This window comes from Somniosus microcephalus, chromosome 3 (genome assembly GCF_052327205.1).
Source record: "Somniosus microcephalus isolate GS21.2 chromosome 3, FLI_Smic_1.0, whole genome shotgun sequence".
Classification (NCBI taxonomy): domain Eukaryota; kingdom Metazoa; phylum Chordata; class Chondrichthyes; order Squaliformes; family Somniosidae; genus Somniosus; species Somniosus microcephalus.
This window is the reverse complement of record NC_140989.1, coordinates 286,657,733-286,671,827: the sequence shown is the minus strand read 5'-3', so window position 1 is coordinate 286,671,827 and position 14,095 is coordinate 286,657,733. Positions and strand designations below refer to the sequence as shown.

The window sequence follows — 14,095 nt, the reverse complement described above, 5'->3', positions numbered from 1 at the left end:
GTGTTCCTGTTCGAAGTGTTCATTTTTAACACTTTATTTGGGCATTGCTATTGTGTTGGTTCCAAACTGCAGACATTCTGGAAGCTGCAACTTGCTGTTTCAATAGGGCCATTGTCTTAGTATTAACAATCAATTCCCATTTCAAAAGCTTGTGTGGTGTTTACAAGTTTTGTGTTAACAACTCATTTTATCTCAAAAGCCTGTATTGGCAGCATGTGTCTCCGAGGCTTTCCAGACTTTTAAACCCAGTATGTCATGTATTAGTAATATCAGAAATCTGTTCATAGGATGGTATATCTCTTTGAATTGTGTCTTTTCCTTTACAGTGCTGTATTACTTTTGTGGGCAGAAGTGCTCCTCTGGGCCCCACGATGATAATCTGGGCTGCTGCCAGTCCGGGACCCCCAACTTCCATGACCCCAAACCCCACCCACCCCTCCCCCACCTCCCACAAGTTAACTTGCTGGTGGCTGCCCTGGCTCGATCTCCCTAACCCATATTCATGGCCACCCCCTTGACCTTGCCAACTCTCGTGGCCTCACTACTCCCACCATGTCAATCGCAGATAAGGCCATCTCTGACCACTTCCTTGTATCGCTTTCCAACCACATCCCCCTTCCCTCACCCAACCCTACTTCCTTCTGTGTTCGCCCCTGGAGAAAACTCTCTCCCAACACTTTTACAGCTGCACTTATGAAATCCCAACTGTCCAGCCTTTGGCCCTCCATTCGCCATGGCATTTCTGCAGCTACCAATCTGCTCAACCACACCCTCACCACCACCTTTGATGCCCTAGTCCCTATTAAAACCATTACTCTCTCTCACCCTGGCCATTCCCCCTGGTACGGCTCACATCTTTGCTCCCTCAAGTCCAAGAGACGCAGACTTGAATGGATATGGTGGACAACTGGTTTAGCCATTCACCGTCAGATCTGGCTGGACCACATAAAGCATTATCGGGTCCTAACCTTGTCTGCCAAAACTGCTCACTATTCCAGGATCATTCTGGAATGCAAACCCCTGGATTCTTTTCTTTACTGCTAACCATCTTCATAAACCCCTCTCCCCTGTCTCCTCTACACTCACCTCCAACAACAAGTGTGAGGAGCTCATCGACTTCATTGCCTCTAAGACTGAGACCATCCGATCAGCTGCCTCTGCCACTTCCCTTCCTTCCCCTAGCCCACCGGCCAAAGTTCCTCTAAGGTTCACCCCTGCCCTAGCCATGAACTCACATCTTTCTCCAGTTTCTCTCCGATCTCCCCTCTTGACCTCTCCACACTCATCCTGTCCATGAGACCCACTTCCTGCTCCCTCAACCCTATTGCCACTAAACTGCTGACCACCCAACTTCCTTTTCTGGCTCCCACGTTAGCTGACATTGTTAATGGTTCGCTATCCTAAGGTACTGTCCCCTTCTCCTCCAAATCTGCCGTCATCACCCCTCGCCTCAAAAAAACAACCCTTGAAGCCTCCGTCCTTGCAAACTACCGCCCCATCTCTAACCTCCCTTTCCTCTCCAAAGTCCTTGAACGTGTTGTCGCCACCCAAATTCGTGCCCATCTTTCCTGGAACTCCATGTTTGAATCCCTCCAATCCAGTTTCCGCCCTTGCCACAGTACCGAAACGACTCTCATCAAAGTTACAAATGACATCCTTTGTGACTGTGACAAAGGTAAACTATCCCTTCTCGTCCTTCTTGACCTGTCTGCAGCCTTTGACATGGTTGACCACTCCATCCTTCTCCAACACCTCGCCACCATTGTCCAGCTGGGTGGGACTGCACTCGCCTGATTCCATTCTTATCTATCCAATTGTAGCCAGAAAATCACCTGCAATGGCTTCTCTTCCCACTCCTGCATCATTACCTCTAGTGTCCCCCAAGGATCTATGCTTGGCCCCCTCCTATTTCTCATCTACATGTTGCCCCTTGGTGACATCATCCAAAACACGGCATCAGTTTCCACATGTACGCTGATGACACTCAGCTCTACTTCAGCACCACTTCTCTCGACCCCTCCACGGTCTCTAAATTGACACACTGCTTGTCCGACATCCAGTACTAGATGAGCAGAAATGTTCCCCAATTAAATATTGGGAAGATTGAAGCCATTGTCTTCAGGCCCTGCCACAAACTCCGATCCCTAACCACCGACTACAACCCTCGTCCTAACATCTGTCTGAGGCTGAACCAAACCGTTTGCAACCTTGGTGTCATATTTGACCCTGAAATGAGCTTCCGACCACATATCTGTGGCATAACTAAGATCGCCTATTTCCACCTCCGTAACATCACCCTCCTCCGCACTTGCCTCAGCTCATCTGCTGCTGACATTCTCATCCATGCCTTTGTTACCTCTAGACTTGACTATTCCAACACACTCCTGGCAGGCCTCCCACATTCTACTCTATGTAAACTTGAGGTGATCCAAAACTCAAGTCCTAACTTGCACCAAGTCCCGTTCTCCCATCACCCCTGTGCTCGCTGACCTACATTGGCTCCCGGTTGAGCAACGCCTTGATTTCAAAATTCTCATCCTTGTTTTCAAATCCCTCCATGGCCTTGCCCCTCTCTATCTCTGTAATCTCCTTCAGCCCTACAACCCCCCCGAGATATCTGCGCTCCTCAAATTCTGCCCTCTTGAGCATCCCTGATTCTAATCGCTCAACAATCGGTGGCCGTGCCTTCAGCTGCCTAGACCCTAAGCTCTGGAACTCCCTCCTTAAACCTCTCCCCCTCTCTACCTCTTTTTCCTCCTTTAAGACTCTCCTTAAAACCTACCTCTTTGACCAAAGTTTTGGTCATCTGCCCTAATTTCTTATGTGGCTCGGTGTCAATTTTTTTTGTTTTACAACACTCCTGTGAAGCGCCTTGGGATGTTTTACTACGTTAAAGGCGCTATATAAATACAAGCTGTTGTTGTTGTTAACTCATTGCCATTTCAACTCTGGGGCCTGGGCATGGAAACCATCTCTTTCAATATTTAGCCATGAAAATCTGATTTAATATTTATCCGTCAGCATCTTTGATATAGATTGATTTAGTTCAAAGAAATTAGATCATAGCCTTGAGCTGACACTTAGAAACAAGTTTCTTTTGGTTTAACCTGTAGTGTCACTTGATAATATAAAATGATCTTGCCCTCTCCCAATGGGTCAATTGGAAAATGCACTACGTGGAGTGTTAAGAAGCCAAGAAAGTTCCAAGTTCCCAGTCTCTGCCAAGTTAGCTGACCTCTGATAGAATAGTTAAAAAGGTGCTGCAATTGGTCTAAGCACTCCTGGGCGAGGAAAGGAAAAACTCTGCAATGGTTCCCACTCTTGGTGCTATTCAGTGACTCTGAGTGGAAAGTGTGCAGTATGGACGTTGCATGAGTACAGGATTCCGCTTAGTTGTGCTGTCCCTTTCACTGTTTAGTTTTAGATAAGAAGAAATGCCACCTATGTGAGGTACCAGAGGAAGACTAGTGCCTGTGGAAATGCACTCCAGCATGAATCAGCACATTCAGGAGAGGAAGGGCAGAGATTTGGGGTTAGCATCCATATTCTGTACAACTGGTACCTATATATAACTTATAGCTATAGTGAGCTCCCCACTGATTTATTATTTTTTTTAAAAATCTGAATTTAGTCTCCTAACCTTTGCATTGCTATTAAGGAGATATCCTGTGATGCACATATTCCCCCTGCTGCCACGATCAGTCATATAATATTTTCTCATAACTAATCTTTCTTAAAAGGATTCCTGCTCCTCTAATACCTCAGTTGGTAAATGCATTGCCTGATGCAGAACAGAATGACATGTACCGGGAATGTCCCAGGTTTGATTGTCAGACTGCGCTGAGTTAACTGATCTCAACCAGAGTGGCAGCAGGAGTGCAAGCTTTGGTCACAGACACTCCTGGGCTAAGAAGAAGAAAAAGCAGCCAGGGTTCGCATACCAGCTCACAAGTCAGTGCCATCTGCTGGAAAGAGCTTTGTATGGACATCAGATGAAGCTGTGGTGCCCCTCATCCCTCCCACACACAATCAAATAACCCACTGACACTCACTGCCTAGATACCCTCATGAACAGCTACTTCACAGCATGGAACTATATCCCAGCATAGTGATCAGGAGCAGAGAACCTGGCTGATTTTACCTCTCTCTATCTCAGATGTAGAGATCAATTATAGCACTCACGCCACTGCTTTCACTGCTAATAACTAACTCAGTATAGCCAAGGATCAAACCTGGAACCTTCCCAGCACTGTTCCAAATGAGGCAGTTTCTTTAGCAACTCAGCCATTGAAAATAGATACAATGTTAAATCGAAAAGCTTATGAATAATTTTTTCAATTAGTTTAGAAGTTTTTCTTCTCAATGATAGAATACAATTAGAAAAGGCCATTAGGCCCAACAAAACAGTCCTGTATTTGATAAATCAGCCCTAGAATATGAGAGTAAACTAGCGAGAGACATAAAAACAGACTGTAAAAGCTTCTATATAGATATGTATAAAGGAAAAGATTAGCAAAAGTATATGTGGGTCCCTTACAGGCTGAGAAAGGGGAAATTATAATGGAGAATAAGGAAATGGCAGAGAAATTAAACAAATACTTTGGGCTGGATTTTGCCAATGGGGAGCTTTTGGAGGCAGGACTCCCACTTGTCGGGTTTTAGTCCCGCCTCCATCGACTTCTGGCCAACCCACGCTACTTTTTTCCCTTGATTGACCTTGTTAGGCCTGCCCAGCGGGCTTAGCAGGCCAATTAAGGGAAAGCCGGTTACAGACAACATCAACGTATGACGTTTCATCTGTCAAAAAGTTTTGACAGATGAATTGTCATCGTTTGACAAAACTGTGAAGCTGTCAAACACTGACATTCTCTGTAGTTTGATGAGTTCTTGAAGTCAAAACCTCATCAAACCTCTTTCTTTTGCAGAAATGAGATGGTTGTTGCATTGGAGAATCCAATGGCCATCTGTCATCTCTGCCACGGAGGTGCGAGACTCTCCACATACCCACAGATTGAAGCCTGCAGGAAGAAACAAAGGTAAGTAAACTTTTTCTAACACTTTCCACTTACCTCACATACTCACCTCTCCACACTTTCACCCATCACTTACCTTCACAGCGCACTTTTGCACCCCTCCGACCCCCGCAGACCCACTACTCGCCTCGATGACCCTGGCGGGGTTCGAGCCTTCGGGAAGCCCACACTTGTGTGGGTAAAATGGGGATAATCCTCACATCTGCCTGTTAACTACCTGTTAACAGGCAGATAAGTGGCACTAATCCCCTTCCCGCCTCCAAGGAGATGGAGATGGTTGGCTACCCATCTCCTGGCAAGATGGCATGTAGGGGGGTTGGGCACCCGCCCCCAAATTCTGCCATTTTCCTGTCAGTCCCGCCTCCATACCCGTCTCCCCAGGGCTGGCAAGATCGCGCCCTTTGGGCTCGATTTTCAATGGGCCGTGGAGGTGTGATTGGAGGCGTGTGGGGGGTTAAAATCGTGAAAACTGGTGGGCGGGCGCGGGACCCCCCCGCCTGGTTCCCGACTCCGAGCAACTTTAACTCAGTCGTGTCTAATGGTTTCGACTCCGTCCCGCCTCCAACAGGCAGGATAGGTCGTTAAGGCCCTTAACAAGCACTAAATAGCCTCTATAATCCTATTTTGAAAGGCCCTTGTGAATTTAACCCTTTTCCCACGTTAAACACACCTGGTGGGAAACACGACAATGAAACCTGGCGGGAGCACTATTGGATTGCTGACTATCAACTGCAGGTCAACCATTAAAGAGGAGATTTGATCAGCCATCATTTGCAGGTGGCAGGACTTAGTGGTCTCAGGTCTGGGGTAACTTTTAGGAGGCTTAACCACACCTGTGGAAGGTTGGAGCACCACACCCATCTCCAGTGTGACCTCCTGGGAAACCCCTCTCGCCACCTTCACTCAGCGCTTCCTCAACTGAGGCATATACCAGAAGCATGGGAGCCATTTATTTCCTTCCCTTCTGGGCATTAGATGAGCTCGAGCACCAGCCGCGGCACCAGCAGAACCAGGAACAACATCAGCACCAACAACAGCAGCAGCAACAGGAGCGCCAGGCTGCTGCTCACCCACCTGAAGCTGCACAGGCCAGAAGGGGCCAGCGCTTGGAAGTGGCTTGAGAGCACCTTGCTGCACATCAGGGGGGCCATGGGGACCCGTATCTGCACTGGCAGTCCTACTCAGAAGGACTTCCATGAAGGTCTGGTTTCTCTGTTCAATAGATGACCATCGCTCCTCCAGAGTTTTCATTCTATTATGAACACTCACCATGTTTTCTGCACTCTGGCGACTTATCACCTCCATGGAGGTTGCCATCCTATCCATGGTGATGCATTGATGCGCCAATGACTCCACAAAGGCTCTGCTTATGTTTGCAATGGACTCCTCCATTCGCTCCACACTCGCAGCGACCCTGGAGACAAAATCTGCCAGAGACTCCTGCATCTGTTCCTGGTGTTCCAGCACCGCTGATCTTATGGATGGACCCAGAGGCAGAGGGTTGACATGCAGCTGAGCCGAGCTGGCAGAGTCGTGCGCCCTCCAACTAGGGCTCTCCACTGCTGTCCCTGTCTCCACAATCTGCTGATGCTCACTTGTGAGCTGTGATACACCAGGTGACAAAACTACTCTATCTCACGATTGTCCCACCGAGGTGTGAGTGTCCGTGCTGGTGCTGGGTGCGCTGAATTCTGCTGACGCTGCGCCCTCAGAGGTTGCAGCTTCCTCTGAGGAGTCTGGATGCTCAGGCTCTTCCTCCTGGCTAGTGGGGATGGGTGCTTGCGATGGTCCTGTGGGGGAGTAAAGGAAAGAGTCAGAGATGTGATGCCAAGGTTACATGCACATTGCATATTGCAGATGATCATAAGTCAATCTGTTAGAGCTTCAGAATCATTATCAGCGACTCATGCAATGTCAATGAGAGAGATGGAAAACTATTCTGTCACCAGCTTGCTGTGATGCACCCCTCTGTCCGTCCTCCACTTGCGCATCATCCTCCACTCCTACGATCTCCAGGACCGCCTCCTCCCAGGGGGTGAGGTGGGCTAGTGAGGGTGGCCCTCCTCCTGTCCTTGCTCTTTCTTGCTTATTGTGAGCTCTCTTTTCCTGCAATGAGGGAGACAAGTGGAGTTTGAGTGAGAATGAAGGAGTGAGTGTAGAGATTCCATAGCATAGATACTTAGAAGGAGACAAAGATGGAGTGAGGTGGCAAGGTCAAGGGCCCTCCCTGTGTGTTGTCAGTTGTTTTCATAGCATCACAGTGATAGGGAGTGTGAGGGCTGCATAGTCGAATAGTTATGTGAATGTGACCATAGAGAGAAAGGGAATGGGTAAGGGTGCATGGATGTCAGTGTCAAATGGGATGTGGAGGAAGAGATTGCTAAAGCTGAGTGCTGGTGTGGAAAGGCAATGGGGATCAGATTGAGGGTGATGGGAAATTCATACTCACTTTTCCAGTGCGCAGAAGGTCATGAAATCCCTTCCTGCATTGAATCCAGGTTCTGTGGGGTACTGATAATGTGTTGACCTCCTCTGCCACCTGGATCCACACAGCCTTGGTCTGCTGGGGAGGCTTCTTCCTCCCTGAAGAAGGGAAGAGCACTTCTTTATGAGCTCTTGCTCCCTCAACTGAAGCCTGCAGGGCCACATCATCAAACCTGGAAGCACACCTAGGTCTCTCGTTGGTCATTCTGCCTCCAGGCCCCTCTAGCATGAAAGGGCAAAAGGTTGGCAGTATGCAGAAGAAGCAAGGCTTGTTGCAGACCCTAAATGCAGCAGCAATGATGACATCATCGGAGGGGACTTTCAGTCAGGAAAAACTAATTTGTCAAGGGTTCCCACACGTTGGAAATCAATTGGACAATTAAGTTAAAATTGCATCAATCTCCCACATCCATTTAGATTCGGGTGGATAACACGAAATGCGGATAACACGACACCATCCTGCACCTGAGTTAAAATCCAGCCCACTGTGTCTGTCTTCACGGAAGAAGACGCAAAAAATTTCCCAGAAATAGTGGACAACCAAGAGTCTAGCGAGAATGAAGAACTGAAAGAAATTAGTATTAGTAAAAAAATAGTACTGGAGAAATTCATGGGACTGGAAGCCGATAAATCCCCTGGACCTGATGGCCTACATCCTAGGGTTTTGAAAGAGGTGGCTATAGATATGGTGGATGCATTGGTTGTCATTTTCCAAAATTCCATAGATTCTAGAACGGTTCCCACTGCTTGGAAGGTAGCAAATGTAACCCCACTATTTAAGAAAGGAGGGAGAGAGAAAACGGGGAACTACAGACTAGTTAGCCTGACACCAGTAGTAGGGAAAATGTTAGAATCTATTATTAAGGATATGGTAACAGGGCACTTAGAAAATAATAATAGGATTAGGATTTATGAAAGGGAAATCGTGTTTGACGAATCTGTTAGAGTTTTTTGAGGTTGTAACTAACAGAATAGATAAGGGGGAACCAGTGGATGCGGTGTATTTGGATTTTCAGAAGGCATTCGATAAGGTGCCACACAAATGGTTATTAAACAAAATTAGTGCTCAGGGGATTGGGGGTAATACACTAGCATGGATTGAGGATTGGTTAACAGACAGAAAACAGAGAGTAGGAATAAGTGGGTCATTTTCGGGTTGGCAGGCTGTAACTAGTGGGGCACTGCAAGGATCAGTACTTGGGCCTCAGCTATTCACAATCTATATCAATGATTTGGATGAGGGGACCAAATGTAATATATCCAAGTTTGCTGATGATACAAAGCTGGGTGGGAATGTAAGTTGTAAGGAGGATGCAAAGAGGCTTCAAGGGGATATTGACAAGCTAAGTGAGTGGGCAAGAACATGGCAAATGGAATATAAATGTGGAGAAATGTGAAGTTATCCACTTTGGTAGGAAAAATAGAAAAGCAGAGTATTTTTTAAATGGTGAGAGATTGGGAAATGTTGGTGTTCAGAGGGACCTGGGACCTGGGTGTCCTTGTACACGAATCACTGAAAGTTAACTTGCAGGTACAGAAAGCAAATGGTATGTTGGCCTTTATTACAAGAGGATTTGAGTATAAGAGTAAAAACGTCTTACTTAATTATATAGGGCCCTGGTGACACCACACCTGGAGTATTGTGTACAGTTTTGGTCTCCTTACCTAAGGAAGGATATACTTGCCGTAGAGGGAGTGCAACGAAGGTTCACCAGACTGATTCCTGGGATAGGGGGATTGTCCTATGAGGAGAGATTGAGTAGACTAGGCCTATATTCTCAAGAGTTTAGAAGAAGCGGTGATCTCATTGAAACATACAGAATTCTTACTGGGGAGTCTCGAAGCAGGGGTCACAGTCTCAGAATAAAAGGTCAGCCATTTAGGACTGAGATGAGGAGAAATTTCTTCACTGAGGGTGGTGAATCTTTGGAATTCTCTACCCCAGAGGGCTGTGGAGGCTTAGTCATTGAGTAGATTCAAGACAGTGATCGATAGATATTTGTATATTAAGGGATTCAAGGGATATGGGGATAGTGCAGGAAAATGGAGTTGAGGTAGAAGATCAGCCATGATCTTATTGAATGGCGGAGCAGGCTCGAGGGGCCATATTTCTTATGTTCTTATTTTCTTAACCCTACTGCCAACCACCTTCTCACCATTGCCATCAATCCCTTCTCTCTCCAAAAATAAATCCAATTGCTTCTTGCATCTGTTTATAATACTGGACACTTCAATGGTATTCACCAAGGTGTATGTCACAAATGTATTACATTTTGATTAAACCATTCTGCCTGACTTCTCTTTTACTCCTAACTTCCTCATTTTTACACTGTGCTCCCTGATATTTGAAATGGCAACCCCTTTTTCCAATAATACACTTCAAGACAGATATGGTTCACATCTATGTGCTCATTGAGGCAAAGGAGGTTGGTGCTGGAAAATAGAAAACTGTTCCATATTTTGCATCCAGCATCTGTGTAAAACATTCCCTGGTTACGTTTAGTATGCGTTCGAGGCAGAGGAAAGCTTCTTCCACACTGTCCTACTTCCTTAGGTTTAGTACACATTACGTTAATGGTACAACTCCCTCTACATCATCCGAAATGCTCTCCCAGGTCAGGTAAACAAGGGTTAGATGCAGGGCAAACTTTCTTCATTCTACCTCAGAAAAGTGCCCTCTGGTGCACCAGTGTGATATTTCTATTTCCCATTCTGACTATTCTCGAAGCATCTCTGAATAAATTTGTCAATTAAGTGCTGAATTGACTGTGGCTTTGTGCTGTGGGCTTACCTCCATTTTAAATCATGCTTTAGACTACCCTAAACTCCTTTAATTTAGAATCATTTCAATTAGCTATCATCCCATCAGCCTATGATGAAACCCAGGTCCCAAAGGTGAAAAGATAACCCACTGAGCCACCCACATTCCCTATTAACACATGCTCAATGCTATTGAGAGGGTGAAATACGCTGTGTGCATATTTACTCATGAGTCAAGGACTTTTACACTTAACAAGAAAAACACTTATACTGATAATTAGCTATTTTTACAACACATTTGTATTGGTCCCACATACCCTTTCCTTTAGACAGTTAAACTAATCTACTGAGTAAAACATTAGAGGCGCTTCAGATGGTTATGACCTTTGAGATTACTGCGTGTAGAAGGCACTAACACAAGGTAAAACATTAAACAATTCTGACAAATTCTTCAGTGCAGCTACACACTCTAGCTACCATAGAAAAGGTAAGATCAACAGTCTTAAATGTTAATTTCATATCTTAAGCAAACTATTCATTATGTTTCACATTCAAGAAGAACACTTCTCTTGTGGCATTTTTCCACAACTCAGCTGTCTAAAATCTTTAACATTCAAACATACACTGAAGAAGAGTCATGAAAAAAAATCAACTTTGAATGCTATGATAAGATGCTTTATCCCAGTATATTTGTGCATTACATTGGAAAATGATTTCTGGTTACAATCTTCAATTATTTTAAATCTTTTCACAGCAGAAGCTGAACATTCTCTGCAGTTGTGTTGATGAAAGAATTAAGCAAATGCGATCAGAATCTTTTCTTGAATATTATAAAATAAACAACAGGGCATTACAGTACATTGATTTTAATGACCAAATACAAGCAATTGATGAAAGACAATAGAGGGCAGTAAGGTCAGCAGCTCCAGAATAATTATTCATAATTTTACATCATTTCAGAATTACACAAAAAGATTGTTTCACTCGTACTACAATAGTTAAAGGAAGATTTTCGAGAATCTAGATTCTCAGTAACATATAATGGTCTACAGATGGTTGTACAATTAGTATAATAATGGTAATCTGCAATGCTTGGTCTGTTTCTAGAACATTATGGGCATTTGTTTTTGTAATTATACATTTTGAAGTTCACTTACATTCTAATTTTGCATTCTCCTGGTTCCACATTTGTCTCTGGTAGGTTTCAGGCCTGCTTCAGCTGTCTGCAGCTAGATTTAAATCTTCATCAGCCTGTCAGGCAGATGCAGAAGACAAAAAAACAGCAAGTGGAAAGGGATTATGACTGTGTGCATGGAAAGCGCTGAGTTTGTACTGGTATCAGCACAAGAGAAAATGCAGATCAGGAGTAAAATATGGTTCCTGTTTAACGGACACCATTCCCCACTATCCCTCTGTATAGAGGCGCTCTGTATGGTAAGAGTGTGAATCCTAAAAGCTTGCAAACAGTATGCAGTAAGTGGATATTTATTAACTTGTACATAAAATATAAAAAATGCACACAAATTCTCTCCAATTGACTTGTGAATCCACCTTTACATTATCATTCAATCACATTAAACAAAGATGATCCAGAATCTTATTGAATTCTTATTGAATTTGAAACACTCGATTGTTTGACAGGAACATGCATTTTTTTAATGTTTTTAAAAATATATTATTTTATAAAATGACTGCTATGAAATAATGTTGGATATGAACATTCAAAAATGAAACCCTTAACAATGCTGTGCTGATATAAAGGATTTTAAAAGCTTTCGTATGGTTTAATCATTTGGTACAGAAGTTTAAAAATAGGATTCTCTTCTTCTCGATACCAGAATGCAAGCTTTAGGCTTTTTTGTATTTTGGAACATTATATTTAATTGCTTGTTTTGTTTGGAAATACTTTTGAAATCTTAAGGCTTATTTCTTTGGTATTTTATCTTTGGTGCCATGAACTAAAAAGTAGTCTTTCTCCCTACCTTTAGTTGCAGTTGTTGCTAAATCTCTTTTTCTACATGCCCAGTATCAGCTGCAGAAATGTGCAGGAAGCAAAGCTGGATTTCTAAAGTGCTGACCTTTGATTTGTCATTCGCACTCAGTCAAAGGTCACTCAAATTGCATCCAATAATCCAAGGCTGCTGATGCACAGCAATGTTACGTGATTGTGTCCTGTGCGAGTAGGCAGGACCATACAGTAGCACAGGAAGCAAACAGCTACAGGCACGACCCAGACAGATGGTATGAAAAACATTGCTGGAACTGCAGTTGCTTGACATCAAAACAACAATGCTGTACTGATTCAATTAAAGTCAATTTGCATCATTTATCAAGAAGAAACATTACATTTGTAATTCAGTAATTGTATGCTATCACTTCTTTTATCGTGCTATTAAAATAAGTTCATATTATTGTTTTAGTCTAATATATTTGTCTTTTTTTTATTTATGTCCTCCAATTTTGTTCACTTCTCCTAAAGGCACTGACTCATGCTGTGTACAGTTGTATGGATGATAGCAAGTGATCATTCTTTGTGCGTGAGCCCAAACCAGTGAGTGTTGGCAGGCTGTGTGCGAATCCTGCCTAGCACCACAGGACATGATACTGCCCTCAACCAATAACTGTGCGCTTTCTAGCAGTAATCAGTAATGAAAATTACAGCTGAATTATTCACCTCCCTAGCTCAGGATTGCCAAGACAATTGTTAGTACCTTTATTGACAGCCCAGCTGAGATCAAAACAAACCAAGGCAACTCGCCAAGGCTTCTTCAGCAGCACCACCCAAACCCGGGACCTCTTCCGCCTGGAATGACAAGGGCAGCAGGCGCATGGGAACACCACCACCTCCAAGTTCCCCTCCAAATTACACACCATCCTGACGTAGAAGTATATCGCCGAACTTTCATCGTTGCTGGGTCAAAATCCTGGAACTCCCTCCCTAACAGCACTGTGGAAGTACCTTCACCACACGGACTGCTGCGGTTCAAGAAGGCGGCTCACCACCACCTTCTCAAGGGCAATTAGGGATGGGCAATAAATGCTGGCCTTGCCAGAGACGCCCAGATCCCATAAGCGAATAAAAAAAAAAACAGGGATCACACCAGCGGCCTTATTAGTTCCACGTTAGGGATGCATTTACCCACTAAGCCATTGGGGAGTCCAATTTTGGCTTTTGGATAGCAGATTGTACCATCTAATTTCACCGTTGACAGAATACATAATTAACAATAAATAAAAACAGAAAATGCTGGAGAAACTCAGCAGGTCAGGCAGCATCTGTGAAGAGAGAAACAGAGTTAATGTTTCAGGTCGATGACCTTTCGTCAGAACTGGGGTACATAATTAACAATTGACTAATTTTCAACCTCTTTTATTTGCAGGAATTTCTGTTTTCTTCTGTTTGTCATAATTATTTTCAGGCATTTTCTACCATCTATTTGTAATCTGGTATCATGCGGCCAATTATAGAAACTCTGCTGCCCAGCTTGGATTAGTTACCTCAGTACAAGCCATGAGTCAAACCTGGAAGCCTTCCTGTTCTGAATGTCTCAGTACCGTACTACATTTACCAACTAACCAATTGGGAAGTTCTGCTTTTGATTTTTCAGGAATATGTGCATGCCCATTTTGCCCCCTTGATACAATTCCCCTTTGGCTCTCTCACTAATGCCCTCCCTAATTCCACACTTTCTCCTGAAGTTGGAATGGGTCTGGGTCACATGTTTTATTATGCATCCTTGCTAATCCTACTTGACAATCAGCATTAGAAGAAAGCGCGTTTGAGGCCACCAGTGGTCAGCAAGGTTGGCAGTATCCAT

General features: G+C 44.3%; 1 protein-coding gene across 1 annotated transcript in view; it reads right to left on the bottom strand.

Moving 5' to 3' along the window:
• Window positions 1-13,217, bottom strand: part of dnajc6 (DnaJ (Hsp40) homolog, subfamily C, member 6) — a 167,277-nt gene extending 154,060 nt beyond the window's left edge. The window contains exons 1-2 of the mRNA XM_085982706.1: window positions 12,260-13,217; window positions 11,435-11,528 (exon numbers count right to left, since the gene is read on the bottom strand). Coding sequence (XP_085838832.1) covers window positions 11,435-11,465 — 31 coding nt within the window. The 5' untranslated portion in view covers window positions 11,466-11,528; window positions 12,260-13,217. The remainder of the gene's footprint in view (window positions 1-11,434; window positions 11,529-12,259) is intronic.
• Between the last annotated feature and the right edge of the window lie 878 nt (window positions 13,218-14,095).